The sequence below is a fragment of the Metarhizium brunneum genome, chromosome 2, assembly GCF_013426205.1.
Source record: "Metarhizium brunneum chromosome 2, complete sequence".
NCBI classification, from domain to species: Eukaryota; Fungi; Ascomycota; class Sordariomycetes; order Hypocreales; family Clavicipitaceae; genus Metarhizium; species Metarhizium brunneum.
In genome coordinates, this window is record NC_089423.1 from 266,279 (window position 1) to 283,977 (window position 17,699).

A 17,699-nucleotide genomic window follows, 5' to 3' on the forward strand; every position below is an offset into this window, starting at 1 on the left:
CATCACTCTTATGACTTAGCACACAAGCTGGTTATGGCTGACAAGATGTGCACAAGTGTGTGATGACTATGCGGGACGATCCGAACACATACGCCATCCTGTGATCCTCACAGGCTCGAGGGGCCACTTCACAGATCCGGTTGCACGCGGAGGGTGGGATGGACGGCAGGACGCCGCTGGCGCTGGCCGCAGGGAACGGGCACGAGGCCGTGGCCAAGCTGCTGCAACCCAATCTTTACTCATGGTTCAGCAGGAACCGCAAATCCTGTAAGTTGTAATATCTTTGCCAGAAGTTGGTCGAAGGTGTCTAGGTTCTTTTACAAATATGATGTGGTGTCACGTGCTGCATATCCTGATGTAGCAAGTCATCGCGGAATTTTTGTGTGGACGGAAGTTGATTTTCCTCTTGATGTTGCGTCGGCTTGGAGCAACGTCCCCTTTGTATGTTAAGTATCAACGCGTGCTCCGCCTCCAGGAAGTCTCTCATTGTTCACCCGGTGCTCGGTACATTGTCTCGCATCCTTTATTCTGCTTTGATACGAGTGGACTGCTCCACATCTAAACGAGAAGGTCACATATTTCAGAAGAGACAGACTATTTATATTTATTTACAAAAGACTACAGTGAGCGTATATTACTCCCTCTACCTAACCAAAGTATGGTTTCAAATATGAGCACCATATATGTCATTTGATTGAATCCTCCGCATGAGTTGCGGGCTTAGAAGCTCGCTTCGTACCCAAGTATCCTCTTTGGACGGACGACCATGCCAATGCAAAAGGCGTTGAAGTTTCCCAGCTCTCAATCGGGCTCCCAAAACATCCACGCCCGCGTCAAAACCTTGCCAACTCGCCTCAAACCTATTGAGCAATCCTTTATCTATGATGTGTCCTCTCGGCTCCCACGTCGTGGTGGCATCAGACCATTTCACCAGGAAAGTGTGTCGCCTCCACCGAGCAAGCAGGCAATCCATTCGGTAAATGTCGGGACAGACACTTGGGTAGGCAGCTTGGATGGACTGCTGCGCTATATTTTCCGCATGTTGTTGGTTGGATTGCTCCTTTCTGGCTCTAAGTCTCCGGTCTTCGACTTTGTTTGGTGCTTGGCCGTCTTTCGGGATTGGATCGTTCTGGGCAGCTAGTGTATTCCACAAAGTATCACTAGTAAACTGTAGTTGGAACATAACAGTGCCATTCTGTTTAGTGCATTTTAGGACCGGATTGCCAAGTGGCCATGCCTCGTACCCCGCAACACCGGAATGGGCAGGCCTTTTTGCATTTGCAACAGACGCGTTGCTGCTGCTTTTTGTCGTATTCTTCCTCAAGAAGTGTGCTTTTCGATTTCGCCTTGGACCCGAGCCTTGCTGTGAACCAAGCTTCTTAGGCTGAGGGCATATAAGCTTGCGAAGTTTGCGCTGTGGCACAAGCTTTTCGTTAGACCCGCCGTCCTTTTGTTCCGCGGTGAGTTGTCGTTTGACCGGGAGACGGCGAAGGTTGTAAGCTTTTCTGAAGCCACGACGACTAGACGACCGCTTTTCCATTTCTTCGGGCTGGCTCACTGTGTGGTTGGCACTGATGCTTGTCTGGCACTCCTCATCCCATCCTTGACCAGTTGGCGAAGAGCTAAGGCGAGAATCCATGGGCAGAGTATTATCTGCCGTTTGGTGTTTCTGAACACCCTCCATCAAACCTCCTCGACGCGAGACTGGGCGGCTGCATCCCGACGGTGTTGTTTGGGCCGAGGCGGGTCGAGCCACACTATGCAATTCGTCGTCGCTTCGCGAAACCATGCCACTAATGCGGCCGTGGTCAACATTGACGTTATGAATCTGGCTGCACTGGTTTGACGACACGACAATGCAATTCTGCGATTGAGAATGCTGGACGGGGATGGTCGTGGATGCAAGACAGGGTTGAAAAGGAGGTTCTACATTCTCCTCTTGCAGTGCTTCATCCCTTGGAGGCAACACAGGTGCGGATTGCGCTGACCGACGCTCGGAGGCCACCGAGACGACACCAGGTGTTGGTATAGATGTAGGCAAAACCGAGTTTACGCCGTCATTATGTTGTTGTATTGCCGGAGACACCAACTCATTAGAGTCAGCGGCGATCCCCGGGCCATCGAGAGCTCTTGAGACGAAAATCACACCTCTCGGAGAGTTTAAGGCTGATGAATCAGAACTTTCTCCCTCCCCCCCTAAGCAAAGATCCTGGGTTGAGCTCCCTAGGCTCGAGATTGCCATTGCACCTTGAAGTTGGGTTTGCAATTGCTCACTGACGTCTTTTGTTGGACCGTGTCCGACGTTAACCATGGACGCCACAATCGCAGAGATAGAAGGAAGCGAGTCGTCAAGATGCTGGTCGTGTGTAAAGTGTACACGCGGGACATCTTGTCCCATCACTTCGGCGTCACTATCTGTTTCAGACTCGGAATCGGACGGGATCGATATCACGTCATCCAAAGGCCACGGGCGATCAAGAAAGGAACAGGCTCTCGCAGTTTGTGCCATCATGTCGGTGTACCGTCCTAGAAAGCTGACGGGGTTTGAGGTGTGGAAGCACGTGAAGTTAGTCAGGCTATGCTGTTCGCGTCTCTTACAAGTCAAAGGCAGCGAATTTGTGAGGAATGATAAAGTTAAGGTCAAAAAGTTTTACGCAGCGTCATGGGGGGGCGACCTCTTTATATACCCGTTCGAACTCAGCATGGCATCCCTCGCGTATTACCAAAGCCTCGTCATGCCTCCGAACTTCCGCTCATGTCACCATGCAGTCCAGGGGTTGAGTTTATGTAACCCATTGACAACATCATCTTCGCCTGTGTTTCTTGCTTAGCAGCCACACGGCATGGACGCAGACCATGCTGTCGAGATGCTAGGAAATACTAGTGCGTATATTCAGCTAAATGAGGACGCTAGAAGCCTTCTAACAGGTCAAAGTCATTTGAAATGAGATGTCACGATCCAATAGTTCGTCGCGTTGCTGACAACTCTGGTCAACGCAATTCTCTGTACACTTTGTCCATTTAGCCCAGAAGATTTTCTGTCCTCATTCCACCATTACTCAATCAGACGTATCAGCACGGTTCGAATTGATCGCACTCGATACTCTTAGAGAATCATTGGCTTGAGGTTCGTGGGTGGCTTTTGGAGGTTGCCAGTCAGGAGAAACGCTTGGGAGATCCGAGAGTGTGCCAGGACTTTCTTGCCGGCTTGTGGTGCCGAAAAAAATCGATCGGCCGATTTTCATCTCCAAAGGCCTGCTAGCCTCTGTACAACTCACTGTAAGTCGGCCCTCTTCAAATCTCCCTCTTTTTGTCCCTATCGTTTGTCATCCATAAGCCCTCGCCCAAGGGTTCTGTCACGAGTTTTGAGATCGTCCTCCTGGATTTCCCTTGCTTTTCTCCTCTCTCTTTCCCAGCCCAATTCGTGGCACCTTGTGCCGCGAGTTTGGGACAATGCTTGTGCTCCAAAAGGTAGGACATGATTTGGGCGGTGAGCTTTCCGATCTTTTTGAAGCTAATGAGTGGATTGACGGCAATCATGACTATCTGTCGATGGCATAAACAATAAATACATATATCCGCGCGGTGTTGGCGGCAGTCTTACGCTTCGGGCGCATCTACCGGGCGACCTGCTTCTTGCCCTAGGCCTTCAATCTCCATTGAATGAACATTTGAGACTACCTTCACCCAACCAGTTTCATCAGCGTTGTTACAGCTGCTCGGGTTTAGATATATGGCGAGACCGGTGCCCTGCGACCCATCAGCAGCATCGGGCATACGCCATTCCAGGCTCATTCCTGGAAATATATCCCCAGGAACAATCTTTTGTACGCCTTTAATTGCGCTGCTGATATTGAGCTCTCTATTCTTGTCAGAATCCCCAACGAGATGTTCATTCCGGCGGGTTGTGGGTGCTGTCAAGAGTTCAAATAAAAGGGTTGACTCGTTGATCTGTCCAGGAGCATCCTCAACTGCATCAAACGGATGAGATCCAAATAGAAGATCCGGAGTGCCCAGATCGAGAGACGGTAGAGCAGAAGAATTATCATGAAGAGTGGTGGGACGCATCGCTATGATATCGGTCTGAACCTTGTTGGTCGCCATTGACCCAGTGCTGGGGCTGGTAGTCTGTTCAATAGAGGTTGTGACGATGATAGCCTTCTCTAACTCCCCGACTGGGTGGAAAGCTCTGTTGCCGTGCTGTGGCTGAGTCTCTAGCCAACGATCTCCAATGTCAGGTGTAGAGGCCTTGTCATAAGATTGCTTCTCCTTCCTCCAGCCCTGGATGCCTAAATCGCGACGGTCATCTGCAGTCATCTTACGATCGCCATGATCCAAGGGGAACTCTGTGTCAGTGTCCCAAACTCGAGCATTATGATCGCAGCCGGTCTTGCTGCAATGATCTTGGACAACTAGATCCGGCTCGTTCCCAGCACCAGCATCAGGCGAGGCGGAAGTTCTACGGACAACGGACTCACCGACGGCACTCAAGGGAGGCGTGGACGCACAAAGCGATGGAGGCGGAGAGTCGCTGCATCCTGGTTAGCTGCAAAGTATGGATGATCGTCTGTTATGGAGAAGGCCTTACGGTATAAGGAGCTTTAAATCGGGAAACTTCTTAGTCCTCTTTAGTCGGTTCTCAGCGGGTTTCTCCTTGTTGCCACTTTTCATCCAAAAGCCGTCGTCCGAATGTTGAGGAGACTCTATAGAGTCTTTACACTTTCCTTCTCCATCCTTGACTTGTTTCTCTCTTGGTGCAACTCCGAACCAATTACTGGCTTCCTTCAACGCGTCTTCAGCCGAGTTCTTATGCTTCAAGAGATATGACATAATCTGCGCCGTGCTGAATTTGAGCTCTGGGACTTTCTTGGCAAAGTCTCCTGCAAGCCTTCTCAGTTCCAAAATTACCTCGTCGTCAATGGCGTCATGTCGTTTATCGGGCTTGAACACGAAGCTGAACAGGTCTTTCGTCACATCTGAATCTGCCAATGGAATTTCAAGCTTCATGTCAATACGGCCCGGTCTTATGAGCGCTTCGTCCAAATTTTTAATATGATTCGTAGTCATGATCAACACCCGCCCTTCTTGAGATGCAACACCATCCAAGGTGTTTAAGAGTCCTGACAGCGAGAGTGCCTTTTTTGCCTTCTTGTCCGAACCCTGTCGATCGGTCCCAATAGCATCAATATCCTCCAGCAAGACAACACATCTCTCAGGAAGGCTATTGAAAAGCTCCTCCAGCGTCCGGTCATCCACGCTTGGGGCATTAACGATGTATATGTCGAGATTAAATTCCCCGGCCACCGCCGAGCCGAGGCTTGACTTTCCAGTGCCAGGCGGACCATGAAGCAGGTACCCCCTCCGATATGGAATGCTGCGCTGAATATACCAATGACGAGTCTCTTGGTTTAGAAAATTCTTCAAGTCGTCCACTAATTCTTGTTTAAGCGAGCTGCTGATAATGACAGTGTCAAGCGGCCGTTTTTCCTTTGTTGATATTCTCTTCCAGTAGTCGCCAGAGTTTTTAAAAATTGTTATCTTGCCTCCAATTTGCTCCAAATATTCGTGTCGACATTCTCCAATGAACTCTTTAAGAACTTGCACCGATCTACCTGGGCAACTGATGGTGATGACCTCCTCTTTGTGCAACCCCCTGTCGACAGTTTGCATTTCGAATGCAAGGGTTTGGCACTTAAATGGAAAAGAAAACGACCCGATCCATGGAGAAAAGGAAATCGGCTTTTTATCGCCTGCCTCAACGCCCCCTCTGGACTTTCCACCTACCCGAGCAATAATCGATCTTGCTGCATTGTCAACTTCACGAGACGAGACCCAGGCCATAAGCATGTCAAACGACTCGTCTGTAGCTTTGACATGGAGCGTTACAGCTAAGTGAGGTCAGAGGATTGCTTTGCTGTTGCACCTGTAGACAAATTACTTACTGAAATAATGGTTGATCAATGATTGCAGCTTGTCATAATATGTTTTCAAAAACGCCACAAGTCCAAAGACGCACATCAGAGAGGCATAGCTGTTCAGTCCCCAAGAAAGGAATTGAGAAAACCATAGTAAAGGAAAGTCGGGTCTGAGGATGTCCATCAGACGGAGTGACTCGGATGAGCTCTGCACTTTCCGTGTCCAGGGAAAGCTTCTGTTCGCAAAATTCGACATTGTGATAATTCTCAACGTTTAGTGATTTCAAGGAAGATTAATTATTTGTGTGAGAGTAAACTCTTTTCTTGAGTTGAGCACCCACTCGAGAGGAACTGAGCTGACCTTTTATAGATACTAGATATCTTACCTGTCTTCTGAGACAACAACGCTTTACTACTTTCTGCTACCATCGGGAGAACTGAGGACTTTGGTTTAATTTCCGGCTCAGCAATGTGTAGAGCAGCCAACAGCTCTTCTGCAAGCCATATCACCATGGAGGTTACATCCACGCATAAAGGATCTGGCACACGTTGATCAGGAACACAGAGCCAAAAGCTCGGGTAGTAGTCCTTTGAGACCCGAAAGTGTATGAATGACGGCTTGCAGGGACAGCTGCATCTGCACACCAAAACGGGACATGTGTTGGCTTGCCGATACTATCACGGGGCGAATCTAAGGTGCTAGTAATAACGTAGTTGTGCCTTAAGGAGGAGGGAAGAGGAAGCTATCTAGACTACAGCTTTATGGTGCGCTAATGATCTATGCTCACGTGAGTGTCTTAGACAAGTCGTGATGGTGCTGTGACAGTATCCCCCCTCTAAACACCATTCGTCCTCGAATGGTTCTAAACCAAAGCGACAGAAACAAAGCTACCGAAAATGGACCCCAATCTGCTTCACCAGTTGTGTCGCTGCGAAGGATACTCCTTTCACCGTTGGAAGTGGTACTCGTCGTAGGCGGAGACTTCGTCTTGGTTGAGCTGGGGGTTTCTTCACCCAGGTAGCGGGGCCGGGCTTGTCAGGGTGCTCGCGGTGGAATTCTAGGAGTGTGTCGTCCTGTCCCTTCAGATCTGATGCTGGTTGCCAGCTTGGGGCATGATATTTCCACTTGACGAGGTACTGTAAACCGTCCTTATTACGGCAGTCAAGGATCGAATCAAATAACCATTTCTCTACCACCTCTTCCGTTTCGTCGTCCCGCTCGAGGATGCGGCCGCGGATGTTCCGGGACTCATTTTCATTAATCTCACTCTGGCCAGGGAGCCCTATGCGGTTCCCGTCTTCGTCTGTAGAGACTGGTCGCAACAGTGAGTTGTGGAACACGGGAAATATGCGGATGCGGTCGGGGAGTTCGAGGCGACATGCGCGTGGATACACACTAAGGATCTCATAAGGACCCGTCCACTTATCATCCCCTTTCTTCATTGGTCGGTTGGTCTTAAGGTATTTGGTACTCAACCATACCTCTTGACCGACATGGTATATAGGGGACTCCGTGCGGGACTCATTGGCATTACGCTCATATCTGTCAATGGACTGCTGGGCTAGGGCGCGGAGCTGGTCGAGGATCCGTTCGAAACGCTCGGCAACAGTGTTAGCCTTATAAAACCCTCTCCTCTGTGCCATGGAGAGGTTCGGCGGGCATGGATCTGCGGGTTCTATGCCAAGGCGCGGATGAAAGCCATAGTTTGCGAAGAACGGCGAGACGCCAGTTGTGTCTGACGTGGCATTATTCGCGGCAAACTCAGCCAGCGGAAGCCAGTCCACCCAATCGTTTTGGTGGAAGCTCATAAACGCGCGGAGGTACTGCTCTACCCCTGAGTTCATGCGCTCTGTCTGACCGTCCGTCTCGGGGTGGTAGGCCGAAGAATGCTTCAGGGAAATACCAAGTCGTCTGGATAGCTGTCTCCAGAATTCGGATACAAACTGAGGGCCACGGTCGGAGACAATGTTGTCTGGGGCTCCGTGTAGCGCATAAACTCTGCTCACGAACGCGTCGGCAAGCTCATCAACGTTAAGGGTTCGCGTGGCCACAAAGTGACGCATCTTAGTCAGACGGCACACAATTACCAGGATATGTTTATAAATGGACTGAAAGCGCTTGCAGTCGGGCAGGGGCGTGATATAATCAACGGAGATATCCGACCAGGCACGAAACGGGACGGGAAGCGGTTGTAAGAATCCAGGCGGGGCAGAACGAGATGTCTTCGTGCGCACACAGAGGTCGCATCCTTTTACGAAGATCTCGACATCTTTTGACATTCGTGGCCACCAATACGTCCGCGTGATTAAGTCGAGTGTTTTGACACGGCCAGGATGCCCTCCTGGTCCCGATGAGTGCGTTCTGTAAATGATTTGGATCTTGGCTTCGTCGGTGGGGGGTAGAAACAGGCGGTCCCGGTAGTAAATCCGGTTACCCCGGACTTTGCAGTCCTGCATGGCTATTCGTATCTCTCTGCGAACCGATTTAGGCCAACATTTGACGTTGGGGTCTCGTAGTGCTGTCAGCATAGTCTGGGCGAGGTCAGAGTTGTTGTATGCCTGGTCAATAATGTCGTCAATAGGTCTCTCCAGATCCGGGGTAAGGGTGGTCACGGGCGCCGCTGCCATGGGAGTCGTGTCATCAATGTCGCCGAGTAAGTCTGCGAGAGCGGACGGGTCGAACCTGTTCCGGGGTAGCAGGGTCTTCCTTCGCTGTTTCAGGCGATCGTCCTCAACGTCAGATTTGGACGGCACATCCTGGGATCGTCGGCTAAGAGCGTCTGGTCGAACGGCTTTGGACCCTGGGCGGTAGATGATGCGAAAGTTGAACTGGGAGAGGAACTCGGACCAGCGAACCTGACGCTGATTCAGAACCTTGGTTGTTGTGAAGTACTCGAGGTTCTTATGGTCTGTCATGATCTCGAACTCCGACGCGTTCCCTTGGAGCTCCGGTCGCCATTCTTCTAGGGCTTTGATGATAGCGAGTAGTTCCTTATCATAGATCTCGTAATTGCATTCGGCTGCGGAGTGCTTAGAAGAGAAGTACGCAACAGGTCGTAGACTGCCATCGTCGTCATACTGAGACAGTACTCCACCAGAGGCCCAATCGGAAGCATCTGTTTCCAGGACAGTTTTACGGTTGTAGTCAAAGAAGGCAAGGGCAGGACCTGTGGTGAACGCGGTCTTTAGTTGCATGAAGGCGTGCTGCTGCCGTTCGGTCCAGCACCAGGCTGACTCTTTCCGTAGGAGATCGTTCAGAGGCCGGCAGATTGAGGAGAAATCCCGGATGAAGCGGCGGTAGAAGTTTGCGAATCCGAGGAAGCGTTGGAGTTCGCGCACGTTGGCGGGCTTTTCCCACCCAGTAACCGTCGCCACTTTGTCTGGGTCCATCTGGATTCCATCACTAGCTATGATGAGTCCAAGGTACTTGGTTTTTGTTGTTTCAAACTCGCATTTGTTAATATCGATTTGCAAGCCCGCTTCTATCAGGCGGTCTATAACTTCGCGGACGTGTTGGCGGTGTTCTTTGCGCGTTTGTGAATAGACTAAAACATCGTCGAGATAGGCCGTACAGGTCTTATCGAGCAGGTCGTACAGAGTATGGTTGATATAGTGTTGGAACGAAGCGGGGGCGTTACAGAGACCGAAGGGCATGACCAATGATTCGAAAAGGCCAAAGCGTGTGATGAATGCGGTTTTCCACTCGTGCCCCTCGGCAATGCGTAGCTTGTTGAAGGCAGCGATAACATCCAGCTTTGTATAGTACTTGGCGTGGCAGAGAGCGTCTAAGGTTTCGCGGATCAGTGGCAGCGGGTATCTGTTCTTGATTGTGACCGAGTTGAGTCCGCGGTAGTCCTGACAGATACGTACACCACCACCAGGTTTCGCGGCCAGGAGAAGGGGCGCTGCACATCGGGCGCGCGACTCACGGATGAATCCCTTAGATAGGTTATCATCAAGCCACTTCCGAACAACAAGGAGCTCTCTAGGGGATAACGGGCGGTTCTTCTGATATGGGGGCTCCCTGCCAGGGGTAAGTTCGATTCTATGATCCCAACCGCGTCGTGGAGGTAATTCATTCGCTAGATGGGGCAGGAACCCAGTTATTTTATCTTGAAGCCACTCAGGAAGCCTTGCTTTAATGTCTTCGTGGGAGAGGTCCGGTTTCCCTTTCAAGAACTTGTCGACGTCGGCGTCCGTCACGCGTCGCAGGTGTTCCTGACTGTAGCAGTCATCAAGGAAATCGTGGAACGCACTAGGGAATAGTTGGGAGATGGCTGCGTGGTCGCCGCGTTTTTCGAGGATATTGTGGAACACGCTCTCTGGCAAGTCGGGGAGTTTTAGTAAGGGGGTTTCCGTCTGGATGGCGTCTAGTTCAGGCCATGTAATCTTCATACACTGGGTCGCGCCGCCTTTGCAGAACTGGAGAAAGTTGGTGGCGGCTGACATCTTGATATCAGACAGATCAGGCCGGTCATATGGATCAGGCGGACACGCCCCATTCGGCGTGGGTGGAATTGGCACACTGAGCTGCGGCATTGGCGGAGCATGATGTTCCTGGTGTACTGGGCGCCGTCTGCCTGCCTTCAGGGTGACAGGTGCTGGCTTTAACTGTGGCCTGTCGGGGATCATCCGGGCCCGGGTCTCAGGCTCCAGCGGAAAACGGGGGCGGTTCGGTCGAAAAGTGCGGTAGTGATCTTGGCCGGGAGTGAGGGTCTGAGGGATATCTAGTTCCACACTTCCCTCGGGGTGAGGCTCTTCGTCGTCGCTGTCTTCAATAGAAGGCGGCCGGTAGGAAGAAGAGGTTCGTATAGAATCACCACTCCCGTAACCTTCATCTTCAGTGTCCTCGATGTAGGCCTGGTCCCGCTGGCGGGGGGGCTGGGACTCGGTAGGTGGCGCAATATCGTGCGGCCTGGGCCTGGGACTGGGTACTGTCGGTGCGAAACATGGTGTAGAACAGCAGCGAGTAAGGCAATACTGTGACTGGAAAAGTAGAGTCATTCTCGCCCAGTCGATTGTGGGGTTGTGACGTTGGAGCCAGGGGAGTCCAAAAATAAGCGGAGTGTCTGGGGATAGCGTGGTAATAAAGAAGACGCAGGGTTCGATGTGGTTCCCCATACTCACGGGAAGAATGACGTAGTGGGTAATATGGTCAGCGACCTTCCCATCGGCGAGGATCAGGGTGCGTGGCTTTGGCAGCTTCTCGGTTTGGATCTTATTAGCGCGAATAAAGCCGCGGTCGGCGAATGCCCGCGCGGAGCATCCACTATCGACTAAGCTATTCACTTGTACGGGTTGTTGGTGCGCAGGGAACAGTGTCGCTTGAATGAGTAGCGATTTGCTATTTATGGATCTGAGGACAAGAGGTTCATTGCCACAAATAACTTTGCGGATCCACAATGGTAATAAGCTTGTAGGTGTTCCTGAAGACCTCCGGGCGCGACGGTGCCCGGAGGTTAGACGTTTCCCTGGGATCTATCTGTGTCTGGGGTTGATCTAGCGTCGGTTAAGCTGCTGGTGTCAGACTCGATAAAGCCTTGATCCATGGAGTGAAGGCGGTTGAAGGTAGGACTAAGGTAAGGGGGTTGCACGTAGTGTTGCTGGGTCGGTGGGAAGCCTTGGAGTTGTCGGTACTGGGGCTGGGGTTGGGGTTGGTATGTTGCGTTCGGGACCTGGGGCGAGGGACGAGGGGAGTAGTAGCTGCCACGGCCGTGGCCACGACCACGAGCGGCATCACTGCGTGGCGTGTTATTCTGAAGGCTGTACTTGGCATCGTTGTCCTTTTTCTCCTGACAGTCGCGGATCCTGTGGGTTCCGCCACAGTAGTAACAGAGGCCCCTTTCCTGGCGCTCGCGTCGGCGAGCTTCGGAGGTCGAGGACGCACTAAGTTGCATGAGCTCGCCCGCGTCGGCGATTGGCGCGGCTGGGGCCGGCGGGTTGTTTGGACGGGGGTTGTCGGAGGCACTGCGAGGGCCAGGTTCACGTCGGCTACGCATCCTCCTGATGTGTTTACTCTGCTCAAGGTCGTTGTAGACGTCCTGGCACAGCTTTCTCCATCCAGGCCAGTCGTCATTCCCAGGTTTGCCGCTACGGTGCATGACCTCGTCGATGACCTCGTTGGATACCTTGAGTTGGAGGGCTTCAACCTTCTGCTTATCAGTCTTGCCAGCGAGGGTTGCAAGCTTATTGAACTCGGCGATAAAATTCTCAAAGGGCTTATTTGTCATGAAATAGTTGTCGAAGTTGCGGCTGGCAGTGCGATCGAGGTCGATGGTTTCGTATTGGCTGTTAAGGAACTCAATGAGGTCGTCGGCGGTCTTCCATTCCCATAGTCCTGTTTCGTCGGGGTTCATTGTAATCACATCTAGGCTCTGGCGGACAAGCGTGTAGGCGCTGCCATCAAGCATACTGCCAATGTATTGCAAACGACGGAACTCAGTGTTGTAGATGGTCTTATCCACGGCTAAGTTGCGCATAGCTTTGGAGCGCCAGCCGACATACTCCTCTTGTCGCTTCTCGATATCTTTCTCGGTGGCATTAAACGTGGGATGGTCTCGGGTCTGGCGATGGGGAAGCTGGCCGGTGGTATGCTTAGGAGCGCCGACTCGGTCGATCACCTTGTCGAGTGTAGCAACCTCCTTCTTCAAGTCGCGATTCTCGTCACGGAGGGTCTGAACTTCCTCATGGAGAGCGCTAGCTTTGGCGTGGAGGGATAACTGGATGTGCTCGCAGTACTCCTGTACCTGTCTGGCGTAGTATGCATCTTTGTCGGCTTCAAAAACCGGGGAGAGATCGTGGGTAGTGTCGGCGCAGGTGACAATGGTATAGACATGGGGGAAAGCCGTAATGCCTTCTAAAATACTGGCCTTCCAGGCGGGAGTGTCGATTTCCGGTGCCATTGTAGGTGTCTTCGTGGGTATCTTCAATCGCGACGTGTCAATCGCGCTGTGGGTGTCTTCGTGGATGGTCTCAATCGCGACGCGTCTGTCGCGGGACTTCGTGGATCTAAGGTCGCCCCTGTCAGGCGTGGTGGCTGGGCCGCATTGAAGATGGAAACAAAATAGACGGCGGCGCAACCAAAAAGGAAGGCACAAACTATCACGGGGCGAATCTAAGGTGCTAGTAATAACGTAGTTGTGCCTTAAGGAGGAGGGAAGAGGAAGCTATCTAGACTACAGCTTTATGGTGCGCTAATGATCTATGCTCACGTGAGTGTCTTAGACAAGTCGTGATGGTGCTGTGACAGATACTAACCTTACCAGATGTACTCTACCATGGAATGCGACAAGACGACTGTGGGAACAAGGGTTGCATTTTGCCACCCCTGCCTGCAGGACAAAGCAAACATACTGAATGAATGAATGTCGGCATTCTAAACGTTCGGATAATCATCGTTCTCTTTATTTGTATATGTGGCGTAGATGTAAGCTATGCATACCATTAGTCGGTCTCATCCCTCCATGATGGAGATTGTTGAATGGGTGGTTATTTAGTCAAGAGAAAAAAACCTGGAATTGCCACATTGTTGTCGCGTAGCATACAAGCTATCGTTGAAGCTGCTGGAAAGAATTCAGTAGGCCTACACTTTTGCTCTTTTCAGCGCAACAATTGTATGCTTGGAGGCAGGAGATGGTCTCAGCCATGCATTACAGTATGTACTTGCATGGTCTCACTTGTGATCCCCCCCTGTTCAGGGTTCAGGTTGCGTGGGTCGCAGCTTGCGACCCCTGTTCAATCAAGCGTCGGCACGAAGCTGTCGGAGAAATAGATTTCCCGATATGACAAACATTGAAATTGAGGGGCATCGAGACATTTTGGATGCGGGACAAGTGAGAATGAATGCGATGGTGCCAACAACGTTCTCACTGCAGGCCGCAAGCCAGACCCTGGAAGACGAGGGTCTGGTCGATTTGGAAGACTCTTCAATAGGTGAACATATCCTAGATATGGAGAAAAGGCGTTTCCCATTCTCGACGGAGTATGGCTTGGATTTTTGCAACACACACGTACTTCAGAATGAGGTAGGTTTGGCAGTGAGCTTTGTGATAGTTATCTAACGTCGTTCAGCGTGTCAGATCCATTGTCAAGTCAACCTTCAGAAGGTGTGTCCTGGCACACTGGTTGAGATACGAAGCATACCCGGGGCATATCGTCAGCTTCATGCGGGGAGGCCAGAGGGCGGGCCGTTGTGCACTCGTGATTCATCTATGGGCCAAGGGATCGAGAGTTAATTACTTCCCACGATCGCATATGCTGGAGCTACCTGCTACTAAAGGGAAGCGGCTACTTTGGGAAACTGCTCCATCTGCCATTTCCGAGGCTGGATGTATGGCTACCGAGAAGTATTTTGAAGATGGCGGATTGTGCGTCACCGCTTTGGGTTACAAAGGCTTGCCGTTCTGACATGTTGCAGAGTCATCCTCGATGCCCGGACGAATTACGAAATCAAGCAAGGATATGCTATAAAGTTCGAATTTGTGACAGAGGATCTAATTAAGAGTTGGCCCAAAATGGTGCTGCCGAAGTCAGGCGTACTGGAACGGAAGGTTGACAGCATGCAAAGTGCGGAAATCGGAGTTAACTTTGCATTTAAAGACTATTTAGCGACAGAGCCTAAATGATTTGCTCGCTAATTACATGACTGTCCGTGCCTCCATTGGCTGAATCTCTATTTTCATTCCATGTCCATCCGGGCCATGCCGGGTGGAATGCTGGCGGAAGGTTGATAATCATATTTACGGGTGCGATATAGTCCAAGTTGTCGAATCCTGCTGTCGGTTCTCCAATTTCGGGATGGGACACTCCCTGGGGCGAGTTACCCATAATGGTTTCCATGGTCGGGTATTCGACGCTACTTTCGGCTGGAGCCGGCGTTGATTGCCAGTCTGCACGTATAAGTGGCATTGTGCTAGATGATCGGAGATGCTGGAAGTCGGCATTATAAACTCCTTGCAAGCAGCTACTTGCAGCATCAACCTCCATCAATCTGCGTTTTGCGCTTGGTGCCGTGTTGAGATCCAGTTCTACAGCCTCTTGATTCCTTTTCATAGTGTTTTCCGCCAGCGCCAGCTCTTCGTCCACTTTGTTGATAATCATGTTACGTCTTTGAACTGTGTAGGTGCTCTTCGAAGAGTCATCGCCTGAGTCCTTGTGGCCATGACGAAGGTATGCACTTGCTAATCTGAAAACTTGGTGACAATATACACATACTTCGTTACACTCGACATCTGCGAGCGACATATCAGAATTCGTTGAAATTTCTGTAAAAAAGAGTCACGTCTCACGCTTCCGATAATGTATTCTGAGTTCTTTTCGTTTTGAAAAAGGATTTGTTCGACTACATCCATTGTAAGGGCAAATTCGGCCCTTGATTATCCGACCTAATACGGCAGGTTCATTATCCTCGTCGCTGTCGGTTAATGAGCTGTCAGTTTGCTGGCGATGAGTCCGTAGGACCGTAGAGTGGTTCTGGCATTTTTCGATCTCGGTTTTGAAGTAATTCTCACGGCTCTGGCCATAGTTAGCTGTGTCCGTCCAATGTACGAGCTACTGACTTTGTATTCGTCAAGATGAGCGTCTAGGGCAACACGGGTTGGGAAGACAGCGGAGCAAGTACATTCTGATCGGTTATGTGCCGGATTTGACATTGTCAAAAAAGTAAAGACGCAAATTGCTTCAGCTGCCTTTTGCCGTGTAGTGAGGGGATGGCGGTTTATTAAGGATTTTGTTGCTCGCAGCTCGGAAATTTAGTTAATACGGCCGACGTGGAGGTGAATGCCCAATCCAGCTAGCTAGTGGCGCTAGAAGCCTGGTCGGGCGGACAGAGAATATCTTAAAAAGCCGACCATCGTCGTATTGGAACTTTCTCGTCATTGTTCACCCAACTTTTCTCAACCGTCATTGTGCGATAGTCGCACGAACTTCTTGAAATTTACCGTCCACATTAATCGCCACTTCCTCTCAGACGATGCCCCAGTGCGAGACTTGCTGGGACACGGGCGATGTGCAAGGGAACCCGTGCCCGACTTGTGGCAAGGACAAGACTCAGAATGGTTGAACAAGACTAGGTAAGCTTATTACGGTTCACTCGTCACGCCTCCTTTCCTTTTCTTGTATTTTCGACCTTCAGCAAGCACGAAGTAGAAGATATGGACTTACTCATTGCCGAAAGACGAAAACCTGGGTTGTTGAAAACAAAGGATGTGCGTCAAAGAGCAGAATATTTATGGGGAACTTTTGTCTATTCGCGAAGAGATTGCAAAATACAACGTTGCCTAAAAATATACCGTGCCACCAGGGAAGCCCAGCCATCCCGTTTTGGCTGACTCCGATGTAGTGCGAGTGAATGTCTAGTTCCCGAATGTCTAGTTCCTGAATGTCTAGTTCCCAAGTGAACCGTTTCAGCATCACCCTCCGATATAGCGACAGGATAAAGACATAGGGTATCTCTCAACATTATGTTTGTCATGCGTGTTGTCTGGCCAGTCATAGTGGGTCGCAAAACCGGCAAGACATCTGGAAAAGCCTCAACATCGAGCATGAAAGAGAGTAGTACTAGTCGTCTAGAATAACCACCACACCCATAAAAGCCGACGTTCGAAGCTGTCCCGTGAGCCCTCGACAAGCTATGGGCGCGAAGAACAGTTTGTCGCTAAGGACTGGTTATGTGGCCTATCAAAAAAAACGAAGTGGGGCGAATTGGCATGTGATCACGACTCCACTGCTACCGCATGTTGCCCCGAGTCGGAAATAGGCAGGTGCTTGGTGCCCAAACACTCAGCAATTATTTTGACTGTGGAACAAGGCTGGACATTAAAAGCCTGATTTTCGTATGAAACACTAAACTGTTGGTCAAAATAAACCCTTACCAGGCAGTGGAGAGGAAGGGACATGTATGCATAAAAAGCGCATTGTTAATTCTGTCCGAAGGGAGCTTCGTGGTATCGCATAATATGCTACGGAGCGGCTGCGATGCCGACGACTGTCCACATGAGGTTTCTCATGGGATTCATTCGCGAGCATGCCTGTAGTCAAGTCCTCCCGCTCTTTCCGGAGAAGGTCTCTCATCTTAGAATAAAGTCTACCATCTTCCCGTTCCCACGGCTTGTCCATAGGGAAAACGACCTTGCGCAGTTTGTTCAACAGACTGATAAGTGGCTCGTAGTATGGCGTGCAATTATCGGCAATTGTTTTAATAAAGATCGCCTCCTTAGCTACAATGCCAAGTTTCATCCCAGCCAACTCCTCCGTATCCATGTAATTCCACTTCTCAAACCGTGGAACAACTTTGGTCTCATGCGGCCCGTTGTAGTGAATGCAGATCCAGAACAGCACCCAAAAGAACGACTCGAGGTCGTGCATGAAAGAATGCTGTTCACCTAGTAATGCGCCAATGGCCATGAACGCCCTCGTGCCTGTTTTGCTCTTTGCTCCTGAGACCCGTTCTCGTTGCTCGGTCGATGTACTGCCACGAGTCCTTAATGACAAGTGGACTGTGTGGATCATCGTTGCGATGAGCTTTCCAACACGTTGTCGCTCGGCCTGCAATGCATGGTGCGCGCTTCATGACCTCATCGATGATGAGACGCTCTGTTTTGTCGTCTCGCTGAATCTCGATATATCGTTGTGTGCCAGTTGTTATTATTGCAGGATCAAAACCAAGCATCTCCTCATTCATCCGGAGAAAACCTAGCATTGTAGTCACAAATTGCAGCCCACCTTCCTTCGTGTTGATGTCGAATTGCTCAGAGGCGATCCCCCCGAGCCGGTCGTATTCCCATA

General features: G+C 50.7%; 5 protein-coding genes across 5 annotated transcripts; all 5 read right to left on the minus strand.

Annotated features, from left to right (window-relative positions):
* Positions 1-664: 664 nt before the first annotated feature.
* G6M90_00g030600 (uncharacterized protein) lies at positions 665-2,509 on the minus strand (the record flags this gene model as incomplete). Its single annotated transcript, XM_014683991.2, has 1 exon — positions 665-2,509. One exon carries the CDS (start codon positions 2,507-2,509, stop codon positions 665-667), a length of 1,845 nt encoding a protein of 614 aa, XP_014539477.2.
* A 1,091-nt stretch (positions 2,510-3,600) lies between these two features.
* Positions 3,601-6,171, minus strand: G6M90_00g030610 (uncharacterized protein; the record flags this gene model as incomplete). Its single annotated transcript, XM_014683992.1, has 3 exons — positions 3,601-4,531; positions 4,589-5,888; positions 5,943-6,171. 3 exons carry the CDS (start codon positions 6,169-6,171, stop codon positions 3,601-3,603), a joined length of 2,460 nt encoding a protein of 819 aa, XP_014539478.1.
* Positions 6,172-6,803: 632 nt separating this feature from the next.
* Positions 6,804-10,919, minus strand: Tf2-12_5 (Transposon Tf2-12 polyprotein; the record flags this gene model as incomplete). Its single annotated transcript, XM_066130066.1, has 1 exon — positions 6,804-10,919. The coding sequence occupies one exon, from the start codon at positions 10,917-10,919 to the stop codon at positions 6,804-6,806; it is 4,116 nt and encodes a 1,371-aa protein (XP_065986186.1).
* Positions 10,920-11,374: 455 nt separating this feature from the next.
* Positions 11,375-12,817, minus strand: G6M90_00g030630 (uncharacterized protein; the record flags this gene model as incomplete). Its single annotated transcript, XM_014685123.2, has 1 exon — positions 11,375-12,817. One exon carries the CDS (start codon positions 12,815-12,817, stop codon positions 11,375-11,377), a length of 1,443 nt encoding a protein of 480 aa, XP_014540609.2.
* Positions 12,818-14,531: 1,714 nt separating this feature from the next.
* Positions 14,532-17,423, minus strand: G6M90_00g030640 (uncharacterized protein; the record flags this gene model as incomplete). The annotated part of the gene is made up of 3 exons (XM_014684184.2): positions 14,532-15,145; positions 15,203-15,428; positions 16,908-17,423. The coding sequence occupies 3 exons, from the start codon at positions 17,421-17,423 to the stop codon at positions 14,532-14,534; spliced, it is 1,356 nt and encodes a 451-aa protein (XP_014539670.2).
* Between the last annotated feature and the right edge of the window lie 276 nt (positions 17,424-17,699).